The 12,842-nt window shown below is 40.1% G+C and overlaps 1 protein-coding gene across 3 annotated transcripts in view; it reads left to right on the top strand.

Annotated features, from left to right (window-relative positions):
* Window positions 1–11,321, top strand: part of Dpp10 (dipeptidyl peptidase like 10) — a 725,523-nt gene extending 714,202 nt beyond the window's left edge. For all 3 annotated transcript variants that reach the window (XM_052736764.1, XM_052736765.1, XM_052736766.1), the window contains 2 exons: window positions 3,624–3,697; window positions 7,180–11,321. In XM_052736764.1, the coding sequence (XP_052592724.1) occupies window positions 3,624–3,697; window positions 7,180–7,314 (209 nt within the window). In that variant the 3' untranslated portion in view covers window positions 7,315–11,321. The remainder of the gene's footprint in view (window positions 1–3,623; window positions 3,698–7,179) is intronic.
* Window positions 11,322–12,842: the final 1,521 nt, after the last annotated feature.

The raw sequence follows: 12,842 nt of genomic DNA, 5'->3' as shown, positions 1-12,842 counted from the left end.
AAATCTACAGTTAGTACAAATTGGGAAATGTATTCAGAATAATTCCATTACTCGCCACATTGCATGATGCACAACATGCTTCTAAAGGATGTCAGACCATCCACATATGTCAATAGCAGTCATAGGAAGTCACTTTCTGATTGGTAACTATGTGTCAGAAAATGCACTAAAAGCACTTAATAATGCCTTATTTCTTCTGCACAAAAATGCTGTCCTATGGAGTAGCCATTTTCTTAACTACTAAATTAGAGAAATAAGTCATGGGAAAAAAACAGAACTTTATGTGGGGATTGTTCTGGGTCCTATGGTTCTTATCCCCTTCACTATGAAGATTGAGCCAACTGAACCAATTATAGTTAAAGTTAAATGATTTTATCTCTAGATACCACCCTAGAATTTTTTTAGTACTCTTTGAAACCCCTGTACTAATTGTCTTAGTTAGGGTTTTATTGCTGTGAAGAGACACCATGACTATGCCAACTCTTACAAAGAAAACATTTAAATGGGGTGGCTCACTTACAGTTTCAGAGGTTTAGTCCATTGTCATCATAACAAGGAGCATGGCGAGGTGCAGGCAGACATGGTGCTGGAGGAGTAGCTGAGAGCACTACATCTTGCAGGCAACAGGAAGTCGACCAAGACACTGGGCAGTATCCTGAGCATAGGAAACCACAAAGCCTGCTTCCACAGTGACACACTTTCTCCACCAAGGCCATACTCACTCCAGCAAAGCCATACCTCCTAATAGTAGCACTCCTATAAGATTATGGGGGCCAATTACATTCAAACTACCACATTAAATTGTTGATATTACTGTAAACCATATTGTTTCCTATTTGATTCAGTTTCAGACCAAGTGCTCCATATATCTCATGTTATATACAGATTCAGAGGGATGTCTGCCATGCTTATGCACAGACCACAGATGCACACATGTCCACATTCACCACACAGTTATAGAGAAACTGACTTGAGTGTGTTTGATGATTTTTTAAATTTATTTTATTTTATTAACATTTTTTAAATGTATTTTACATATCGACTACAGTTTTCCCTCCCTCCTCTTCCCTCGGTCCCTCCCCCTCTCCTGCCATCTATCCCCTTTCCCATCCACTCTTCCTCTGTCTCCATTTAGAAAGGAGCAGGCCTCTCCCATTGGCTTAAACAAAGCATGGCCCATCAAGTTGAGGCAGGACCAAGCTCCTCCCCCTGTATCAAAGCTGGGCAAGAGAATCCAGCATGAGGAACAGGTTCCCAAAAGCTGGCTAAGTGCCAGGGACAGGTCTTGATCTCACTGCTAGGAACCTTACAAACAGACTAGCTACTCTTATTGCCCAGAAAAAAAAATGAGAAATCCATCCACTTATTCAGTCACACTTTATTGTCCCAATTAGTCCTTCAAATGAGAAAAATAGCATACAGCAGCATTGGAAACAAAACAGAAAGCAATCATTGAAAACTCATTGGGGAGGCTGGGCAGATGGTTCAGTGAAGACCTAAGCTTGGATCTCCAGAATCCAAGTAAAGCCAGACACAGTGGTGCACACCTGTAATCTTAGTGCTTTTAAGGAGAGATGGGAGGTGGAGACAGAAGAAGTTCTGCAAGCTAGCTAAGCAGGCAACCTAGTGTGCCCAGAGCCAAACAAGAGACTGCCTCAAATAAGCTGAAAGGCAAGGACTGACACCCAAGGTTGTCCTCTAATCTCTCTATATGTGCCCATACTCTCTCTCTCCCTCTCTCTCTCTCTCTCTCTCTCTCTCTCTCTCTCTCTCTCTCTCTCTCTCTCTCTCTCTCACACACACACACACACACACACATCATAATTCTCTCTCTCTCTCTCTCCCTCTCTCTCTTTCTCTCTCTCCTTCCCTCTCTCTCCCTTCCCCCACAACAATTCATTTGCATGTTTATCTTTTCAGCCATATCCAAATGTAGACATGATGGAGTTCTTTCCATATATCTTCCCTACTAAAAAATATACATGAATTATATGAGATTCTTTTAATCTCATTCATTGTCCACATAAGTCTGTATTCATAGTCACATACACATACTAAGCAAGTTATAGTTATTTAGAATTGGTGATTTTTCTTCTTAATTATAATAGGAAATTGCTCAGAAAGATCTTGAGTATATTTTAAATGAATGACTGGAACTGTTTGCCTTCTGCTATATAGAAAGATTATTCTGCACCATGGAATGAGAGCCTAAGGAAGCTCAGACCACTGATAAGGCTGCCCTACTTTGACAAAGACAGATACAAAATGTTAGCTTAAAGTTATTTATGGAAATCTAAATATATTTATAGAGTAAGAGAAATAGCCTAGGCAGAATACGAGAAAACTGTAGCACAGAAAGATTTGAGTGGCAGGGCCAAGCTTTCATAACTAGCTCAGACAAAGCCATTACTAAATGCAGGGCTCCTGAGATGTGTATTCCGAAGCTTTGAGACCTTACATTCAGAGAGAAGGAAGAAGGAAGAAAAAAGAGTAAAAGCAGTTTGTGCTGCATCAAATAGTTAACACTGAATAATGAGCAACGTACTGTATCTTCTCAACATGGGACATTCAGTTCTAGCATGAGATTTTAATTATTTATTCATATAGTTATATATGTCGTGTATATGTATGAGTGCACATGCTTATGAGGGCATGTGTGTGGGTCCAGAGGACAACTTTTGGGGGCCTGTTCTCTCTGTCCACCATTTATGGGTCCCAGTAATTGATTTCAGATTGCCAGACTTCCTGCCGATCACCCTTTCTGCTGAGTCATCTCACTGTTGCCCACTTGTAATTTAAAAAAATAATGCAGAGTGTCAGTGTCTGGTTGAGTCTAGATTCTAGAAATCCTCAAGTGAGTATATGAAGATATTTCACTGTATTCATGGCAGGCAAGACATATATTGTCTTCAATGTTTATCAAGAACAAAATACATAATTTATTACAAAAGGGAATTATCCTCCACAAAATATATCTAAATGACCTCATATTTATTGGGCAGGTGGCTCCCAAGTGTAAGGACCAGGGTTTTGATTCCCCAGAACCCAAGTGAAAAGTAAACTGCAGGCACGGTGGTGGGTGGTGTATGCTTATAATCCCAGTGTTGACAAGATGCTGAACAGAGACAAGTGGATAAAAGGAAGCTGATGACCAGCTACGTTAGGTTATTTGTCAAAGTCCCAGGCTATTGGGAGGTCACGTCTCAAATCAAGAGTGGAAGGCACTTGAGGAATTACAACCAAAGTGTTCCTCTGACTTACACACACACACACACACACACACACACACACACACACACACACACACACACACACACACATTCACAAACATGCCTATGCATACCTGCACACAGGAGCGACCACACAAACATACACATATGCATAGAATGCCATTGGATACTTAAATTCACCTTAGTCATGACACCTCCTTGTGTTGGTGCTCTGTTTTATAACGTGAAATGACACTTTACTATTTTACCTAACAGCTTTCTAGTTAAAATTAATGACAGGTCTTCCAAGTGAATAATGTGTGTAAGACACTTATGCTCTTTGGAAAATATATTAAAAGTTTCTGGTGCTAATCAATTCATTTCTTTCAAATATCATAATTTAATATTTTTCAGCAAAAGTTCATTTCCAACATTCAGCAGAATTGATCAAGCATCTGATAAAAGCTGGAGTGAATTATACTCTTCAGGTAAGCCACCATTCCAGAAAAAAGTGCTCATTCTCAGGTTTTCATCAGGATTCTGGAGATCTTAATGGGACCTATGGCTTTGGGTCTGTAGCAAGGAAGCTTCACATTATAGGAGCTCATGGGAAAGTAAAACAGCTCTTTAAAAATGTGTGTGTGTGTGTGTGTGTGTGTGTGTGTGTGTGTGTGTGTGTGTGTGTGTGTGTGTGTGTCAGCCACAGGACATGTGTGGAAGTTGCTGGACAACAACAGAGCAAATATCAAATACCATAGCTTCGTGTTCATCATCCAGAGGATATAATGATGACATGACATGGGTTTCATAGGGCTTGATTAAGACATGTCCCTGTGTCCTTGCTGGGTAAAGTTCACATAACTGATTTTTGGGCCTGGCTGTGTTCACTGCCTCTTCCTTCACAAGGCATTTTGTGTTTCTTCTATCTCTAAACTAACTTCTGTGTTCTACATTGGCTTCACTTTCACAGCTTTAGGCATTAACCTCACAGGGGTTAGAAATGAACCTGGTCACACACAAACTGACCTGTCATTATTCTTTGAAGGCTTCTGGACTCCATAACTCTCCACAAGAGCAAAATTGGAATCACATGGCCAACCCCAAGGTCCCAGCTAGTGTGAGCTATAGCTGGGCCTGTTTTAACCACAGCTGCACCTTCTCTGTTGAGTGGTTTGGGGGAGTTAATCATAGGAAAACAAGTTTGCAGAAGGCCCTGTGTGAAGTCACAGTGCCCTGGAGCTTTCTTCTCAAGGAAAACTCACTGAGAGTTTACTTCTTAAGTTTCTGAGCCTGATATAGCTAGAATCTTTTTGCTTTCTGACATGCCCTCAAGGCATGTGAAAGGATCCTAACCTCCTACAGAGACAAGAAATACTAACCTCCTTTGCACTTTGCATTTCAACTTTTTTGACCTGTCTTAAAGAAGTATATCACCTTGGTTGTAAAACTGACCAGAAGATTTGTGGACATTTTAAAGGTACATGAAAAACAATAATACGTAATTGCAACTTTTCTCAAGTAAACATGTTAAGTAAAGAGAGGTCTGAATCTTATATTCCAGAAGATAGTACACGTTTATTCAAGCAGACTGCAGTGTTTAGGCCACAGTAGTCAACATGAACATGGAAGACTCTTCTATTTGGACTGACAAGCCCTATTTTACATGATTTTTTGTTTTGTCTTGGTGAAAAATGTTCCTGAAAGGCACAGCATCTTCTACTAAACCTTCTGTAAGGCTGATAGACTGATTAGAACTTCAGCGATTGTGGAGATGTTGGAATGTTTGAAATGGTAGAAATCCATCCCCAAGTTACCTTGGGCTACTTTAGCACTCTTAATAGCCATATTTCTCCTCTGTGTGTGAGCTAATGTATCTGTGAGCACTGTGCAAATCTTCGGAATGTACAAGCATCTAGCTCCCACTAACGGAAAGTCTAAAAATGCCATCTGGTAGCATCTATGGTATATGGCAGACATTTCCTCACTGCTAATGGAAAAGCACAACTCTTAACTCAAAGGGAATAAGTGATAGTTTGTTAGGGAGCCAAGATTTGAGTGATAATAACCTGTGAACATTTAGCTTACCCTGTGGAAGCAATTTCATAGTAGTACAAAGAAAGCTACAAATCAAGGAATTTTAAAATACATTAGTGGAAATACCAGAGAGGTAGGCTAAAACAAGATGGGGGAATCTCAACTATAGGCCCAGTTACTAAATGTTCACATGCTTCACCCTTCCATTGGTGGAGGATGACAGGCAGCAGAAAGAGAGAGACTGACTGGGCCTGGCATAGACTTTTGAAACCTCAAAGCCCACCACCAATGACACACTTCCTCCAACAAAGCCATACCCACTCCAACTAGGCTACACCTCCTAATCCTTCTAATCCTTTCAAATAGTGCCACTCACAGGTGACTAAGCATTCAAACACATGAGCCTATGTAGGCCATTCTAATTCAGACCACCACATTCTACTCCCTCAACCCCATAGGCTTATAGCCATATCAAAATGCAACAATTCACTCAGTCCAACTTCAGAAGTCCCAACAGGCTATCCTAGTGTCAACAGTGTTTATAAGTCCAGATTTCAAAGTCTCTTCTGAGATTCATGGCAGCCAAAAGTCATGGATCAGGGTGTAAAACTGTCAGCTACTTCTCCAGGGAGTGGCCTGACTGTGATGTTGTTTGGAGGAATATGGAAGACTGTGGGACTTCAGACTAGAAAAGGAGTTGAAAGTTTTAAGCAGGATTTATTGGGCCATCCTAGTAAGAGCATGAAGACAGTGGCGTTGAGGGTGATGTGGGCAGTTAGGGCATAGCGCAAGAAGGTTTCAGAGGGGCAGAATGTCAATAAGTGGCCTAGAGACCATTCTTGTGGTTTTTTTTTTTTTTTTTTTTTTTTTTTTTTTTTTTTTTTTGCAAAGAATGTGGCTTCTTTCTGCCTTTGTCCTAAAAAAAAATTGCCTGAGACTAAATTGAAGAGTTTTGAATCATTGCTGTTGGTCAATGAGATTTCAAGACAGCCTAGTACTGACTGTCATGTGGTTATTAGTGGCCACTGTTTTGCAAAGATACAATGAAAAAGAGCAATTGGAGCAAGGAAAAAATACAAAAATGTACAGTTTAAGGAGGAAAAGAGCACCAGGAAATATAATGTAGAAGACAGAAGCTACAGTGCTCAAGGAGATGAAGTTTAAAGAAAAGCTTGATGCTAAATGAGTTATAGCCTCGGGGCAAAATCACACGGCTGGTATCAACTTTTGTCTTAGTCATTGTTCTACTGCTATGAAGAGACATCATGACCAAGGCAATGCTTATAAAGGAAAGCATTTAATTGAGAGCTTGCTTATAGTTTCAGAGGTTAATCCATTATCATCAGGGTGAAGAGTATAGTGTCATGCAGACAGCAGAAAGAGAGAGACTACCTGGGCCTTTGAAATCTCAAAGCCCACCCCTAATAATACATGTCCTCCAAAAAGGCCATGCCTCCTCATCCTTCTAATTCTTTCAAATAGTGTTACTCCCTAGTGACTGTGCATTCAAATATATGAGCCTATGGTAGTTATTCCTATTCAAATCACCACACAAGGGGTCTGGCAATGGCTCAGACTCTGAAATCTAAATAGAGACCCTTTTTACAGGTTTCAGAGAAAAGGAAGACACCCCATGCTAGATGGATGATGAGTATCCTTGCTTGAAATCTGGTTGTTTCTGATTCTCATGCTGCAGGAGAAGTGGGAAAGATTCAGCTTTTCAGCTAACATGTGTCCATCATACCACATTTAGCTTCTGATTGCTTAGAGAGTTTGGAAAACTTCCTTTGGGGAAGTAAGTATTAAAAACTTGCAGGAAATCATAGGAGGGTTAGGATAGAAAGAGAAAGAGACAGCTGCAGGTAGTGCAGCTCCAGTAGACCTTAGCCCAACTTAACAGAAACTTGATTTCATCTTTTTTTTTTCAATGTCATAGGTCTATCCAGATGAAGGATATCATGTTTCTGATAAGAGCAAGCATCATTTCTACAGCACAATCCTCAGATTCTTCAGTGATTGTCTAAAGGAAGAAATATCCGTGCTGCCTCCAGAACCAGAAGAAGATGAATAACGGACCCTGCTATACAGAGCTGAAGGGGATATTGAGGCTCAATGAAACCGAACCAAGAGACTGTCATGTTGTAGACACTCCAGAATTCCAAGGGCAGCTTGAGGAGATGAAACTGGAACAGCACACTCAGAGAGTGAACTAGAACTTGAAGACAGATGTCCTCATATACTGTGCTGCCAAGGGTGCAGAAGGTGTTTCATTGTAATGGGAAGTTGCAAGGGTTGGTTTCCTGGGAAAAAAATTAGTTTCACATTAAAGTAGGAATAGTGCATGTTTCCTTCCGTTATGCCCTTTTGTTCTGTGACTAGTTACCCTCACTTTGATTTCAGTGACCACAATCACCTTTGCATAAAGTGCATAACGTACCATCAGTACCACAGTCCCTGATCTTTGATGGCTGAGCTGCAATCTAACATGTTAATGTATCTCTATAATAAGTGCAATTCTCTCATTGTCTATTATTATGCTTAAGAAAATATTCAGTTAATAAACAAAAAGCAGAGTATTTTACATAAAGTTCTGTTTTTAAAAAGGCATTATTAAATGAGTCAAGGCTCTGTAGAAATATGGATCTCAGCACCTTCCAAAGTTCAGGCAGTTGTCAGTAGGTAGAATACCTTTAAATCAACACACACGAGTGTATGTCTCACAATATAATATATATATATATATACACACGCACGTGTGCATATGCAGACAATGAGTCTATCTGTATGTTACTCATGCTACAAAGGGTAAACTTTAATGAATTACACTGGATACTCTTTTTCCAGGTTGCAATGTGGACGCTTCGTTTAATGAGCCAAATATGAGCCCCTTTTGTTTCCAGTTCAGATTCTAGCAATTGCTTTCCTATAAATGTTTGGGTTGTGTTTGGTATTGTTTTTAGTGGTTAATAGTTTTCTAGTTGCAATTTACTTTTTTGAATATGATACCTTGTCACATGTAAATTAGATACTTAAATATTAAATTATAGTTTCTGATAAAGAAATTTTGTTAAACAAATGCAATGCCACTGAGTGGCATTTTGCTCTCTTGGTGGGGAAAGCTTTTTTAAGAACTTGGACCTTTAACTTCCAGCTCCCAGTGCAGTAAAGTCAATTCTCATTTTCATTATAAAAGCAAAAATCTGAATTATTTCATTGTTTCCAGAGTCAACTTAGCATTCCGTGCCTGCTCGATTCATCTGTTGCTGTTTAATTAAGCCCTTGTGGTAAGAATTAGAAGGGAAATATTTTTTATTCATTGCCCCCCAAACTCACCAACAGCAGTAGGTGGTGTTTTGTTTAAATGGAAGGCACACGGGGGTACCACATTCTCCAGTGTGTCAACTTGCAGCAGTAAGTGAGAATGAAAGATGAACTGAACTGTGTGGAGTTTCAGTCAGGAGAAGGCAGAGGTGATGACGGAAGTCACTGTGCTCTTAGTCCACATAAGGGATCTCCCAGGAGATGTTTCAAAATCGGAAACCAAACTCTGACGCTCCAAAAATCTAGGCAGTATCATGTATTTGCATAGCTTCAGATCTGTTCTTAGTGAAAGCTGGGTTCCCATGTCCTCTGAAAATCAGGAAGGGAATTTTAGAAGTCAAGAATTTGTCCAATCACCCTCTGCTTCATCAATGGAGCAGCCCAGGATTCTGAGATGTGGTCCTGGGACTCTGAGGCCAGTTCTCCCTCTTTTCCCCTCAGTACTTGGGAATTGTGTCTTCTCTGCTCCATTAGATCCAATTTAATAGGCGAAAGATGCCCTCTCCAGAAAGACCCATTTTAGGTCTTTTTCAAGGATAGTGAACACATTTTTTTAACAAAATAGGTTGTAATGTTTCCAAGGAAAGTTTTGCCTATTTTATTAAGATGGGAGTTTCTTTTTAGGCTGATTTGAAGTCCAACTGAAGCTTTTTAATCAATATTTTAGATTTCAACCACTAGAGATTTTTATGATGCGAATAATTATGTTGTCTGAAAGATGTGGTTTTATTGAATGTCTATTTGAGTAACATTTAAAAAGTGTTTACCTTTTACTGTTCATCATTTCTCTTGTTTATGGTTATTATCAATGTTTATCTATTTTTTGATTAATTTAATACAGTTTGTAATGTGAAAGTTGCTTGTCTGGGACCACTTTCACCTCAAAGTACCGATGGATCTCACATGAAAACATGATGTTTAATAGGAAGACGGAAAGTTGTCCTCTCTGTGATTTGGGGGGCTTCCATGACTGGGCCATGCCACACAAAGGAAACACTCACCAGTGTTTTCTTCTATTTTGTGTCATGGAATTATGGAACTGGATAGTGTAAAACCTTTACACTTTTGCCTCAGTTGCATTCCAATGATTTTATGCATATTTACAAATTCTGAGAGTTTCCTAAGACTCTAATGGCAACCTTTTCACATGATAATTTTTTCTTCGTATTAAAGTAAAGCTGCAATAGAAACTATCAGTTCTATAGTGAGAGGCATCAGGAGTATTAACTCAGAAATGAGCATAGTCTTTTGAAGCTCCTTTGAAAGCAAATTTGCTTTTCTCACTTCCATTTAGAGCACTACTTGCTCAGCACCTAGGGACCAAGAGAAGTGTATCGGTGTTTCCTCCGTGGCTGTGATAAATCACAGTGACCAAAAGCAACTTAGGGAAGCAGAGGCTTATTTTGGCTTCTTTCCAGAAGGCAGCGAAGGTATGGCTGGCTGCAGGAGTATTGAGGCCTTGGCTGCCTGTCACAAAGCAGAGGGCGAACAGGAAGTGGGACCAGGCTATAAACCGTCATCTCTCCCCCCATGTGGCATACATCCTCAAGCCTGGTCCTACCTCCTAGAGGTTCTATATCCCCATCCCTACCCCTAAACAGTTCTGCAAACTGAGACCAAGTGTTCAAACATGGGAGCCTAAAGGGAACATTTCACATTCAAACCACACCCCGGAGGCTCTGCTGCTCTGCTGTTCTCTAAAGAGTGAAAGGATGGGGATACTGTTCAAAACATGGATCTTAGCTCCCCGTGAGGATGCTTCAGCCCAGCATAGACATTCCCATTAAGGGTCTCGTATATAGAGTTATAAGAATGAGGAGTCTTAAGCTCTGATTGGTTACCATGTGGAGATTTATCCAATCCATTGCCCTTCAGATGGGACTTAGGCATTGATTTCTAACAGGTAGAGAGAATTATTTGAGCCTTTCCCCCCGCCTTTAAAATGAGAGTTACAAGACTAGAGAAATGCTATATAGGTTAATAGCATTTGCTCCTCTTGTGGACGACCCAGGTACCCACACCGGGGCCTACAACAGCCTGTAATTTCAGTTCCAGCTGCTTTGACACCCTCTTCTGGCCTTGGCAGGAACTTTCATATACATGGGGAACCCACAGCAAAAGCAGTACACACACACACACACACACACACACACACACACACACACACACACACACAAACAAATAAATGTTAAATAAAGTTACCTATAAATTAGTTTCTGCCATGTGTCTTGGGTCCGGAGGGCACATGACTTGTGTTTCAGAATCATGCTCTCTTTCCCTCCCCATACGACGTGACAACCTTTGCCTGTTGTAGCAACCAGCATTTCATAAGTGTGATCTGATCTCCTGGTTGTGACAACTGACCTCTACATTCTGGTTTGGGAATTCTCTAGCAGAAATGATGGTGGCTAGAACCCATAATCATTACTCACACAACACCTACCTACATGCAGGTCTAGCTCCTCCGTTGAGGCCCAGTTACTTGAAGACAGTGGCAGGTAACTGTTGCCCCTCCTGCATATGTGATATGTGATCCTGGGAAGGGTTCCTGGGTTCCCATTAACCAGAGCTGCATATTCTTGTGTTTTTTCTTCCTCTCACTTTTTAGGATTGATTTTCAAAATTAACTGCACATGTACCAGCTATGGACAAAGGAAAGGACCTGCTTTTCAGAGGAAGTATGCTTTCCACAAGGGCTTATTCTGTGAATACTATGAAATAAGGAAATAACATGAAAATAAAGCTATGGTTTCTTTATTTCTTCCTTTCCTTCTTTTTAAAAATTTTTATGTAATGTTATGTTATGTTATGTTATGTTATGTTATGTTATGTTATGTTATGTTATGTTATGTTATGTTATGAGGCAGGACCTCTCATAGTAGCCCTGATGAGCTTGGAACTAACAAGATAGACCATGCCAGCCTCAAACTCATAGGGATCCACCTGCCTCTGCCTGCCTCCCATGAAAACCTCCATGATCAACTTGAAACTATGATTTCTTTCCAGATTTGAATATATTCTTTCTACTTAAATTTTATATAAAGTGCCAAGCATATGCCAAGCAATTCCAAACATGACTTGAGATCTCAGTATTTCCACATAATACATAAAGAAACTTAGTTTTTTATGAAGTTTGCTGCTCATCCACACTTAAGTGTCTAAGAAGTAAATAGGTTAAGTCACAGCTGCAGTTAGTTGAGAAGCCTATGTTCATGGCTGCTCTGCTTTGCATTATTACTACGTTAATAAGAAAAAACTAAAGTTGTGCTCAGCTCATCTGAGTCACAATGCTAAATATTTGCATTCACAGTCCTGGGTATTTTTCCAAATAACTCATTGTTTCCACTTCCGCAAGTCAAAGCCTTGCTCAGCCTACTGCTGAGGTATACTTGGAGTTGCCTGAGTGAATTCTATAACGTCAAGAGGACATGTGCATTATAATATTGACATGTTTATTGAGAGCTGAAGGGATAAGGAGATGGCTCAGTGAACCAGAAGTACTTCCATAGAAAGCTTAAACTTCTCCAGCACCCAAGTACAGAGTTGAGCTGGATGGTCAACTTTTGTAGTTCTGGGACTGGGGAGAAAAAGACAGAAGCATGCTTGCTGGCAATACAGCCTGATTGAGTCAGAATGGGTTAATGATAGGTAAAACTCAGAGACCCTTTCAGAAAGAAGTTAGAGAGAGACAGAACATACCTGAAACCAACTGACTTCTGGCTCCACATACATTAATGTGGTGGTGTTGGGGGAACTCTTAAACTTTTAAACTGGAGATATATAAGATTCATCCCTACTTGTGAACTTAGGCTCAAATGGCCATGGCTGTATTCCTGAGGGGTCATTAGTAAGTAAGTAAAGTATGTAAACTCTTGTGCAGGCATTGTTTATTCTATAGTCATGCCAGGGGGCGCCCATAGCTCAAAGAAGGATTTTTGTTGACAAAACACCCAGGTGTGTAAACACGAAAATCTCACACCATCTTTATGCTACACCCCCCCCAAAAAAAAAACAAAAACAAAAACAGATTTTGGTGCTTAGAGTCAGAGTAGACACAAACTTGCATTGCCTCCCACAGTCAACCACTGAAGGAAAAAGATTTGTTTTACCACTGATCAGATCTGTTAACAACAATTTAGCTCATTCTCCAAAATTCTAGTAATTGTTAGAAGAAAAGATATTTAAATAAAATTTTAAAATAAAAACACTTCTCATGGCTCCTTGGGTAATGCACTTGCCACATACCTATGGAGACCTCCCTGGAAGCCACATAAAGTT

Source organism: Peromyscus californicus, unplaced genomic scaffold (genome assembly GCF_007827085.1).
Source record: "Peromyscus californicus insignis strain IS unplaced genomic scaffold, ASM782708v3 Scaffold_14__1_contigs__length_90479793_seg_2, whole genome shotgun sequence".
NCBI classification, from domain to species: domain Eukaryota; kingdom Metazoa; phylum Chordata; class Mammalia; order Rodentia; family Cricetidae; genus Peromyscus; species Peromyscus californicus.
This window is presented reverse-complemented; position numbering and strand designations above follow the sequence as displayed.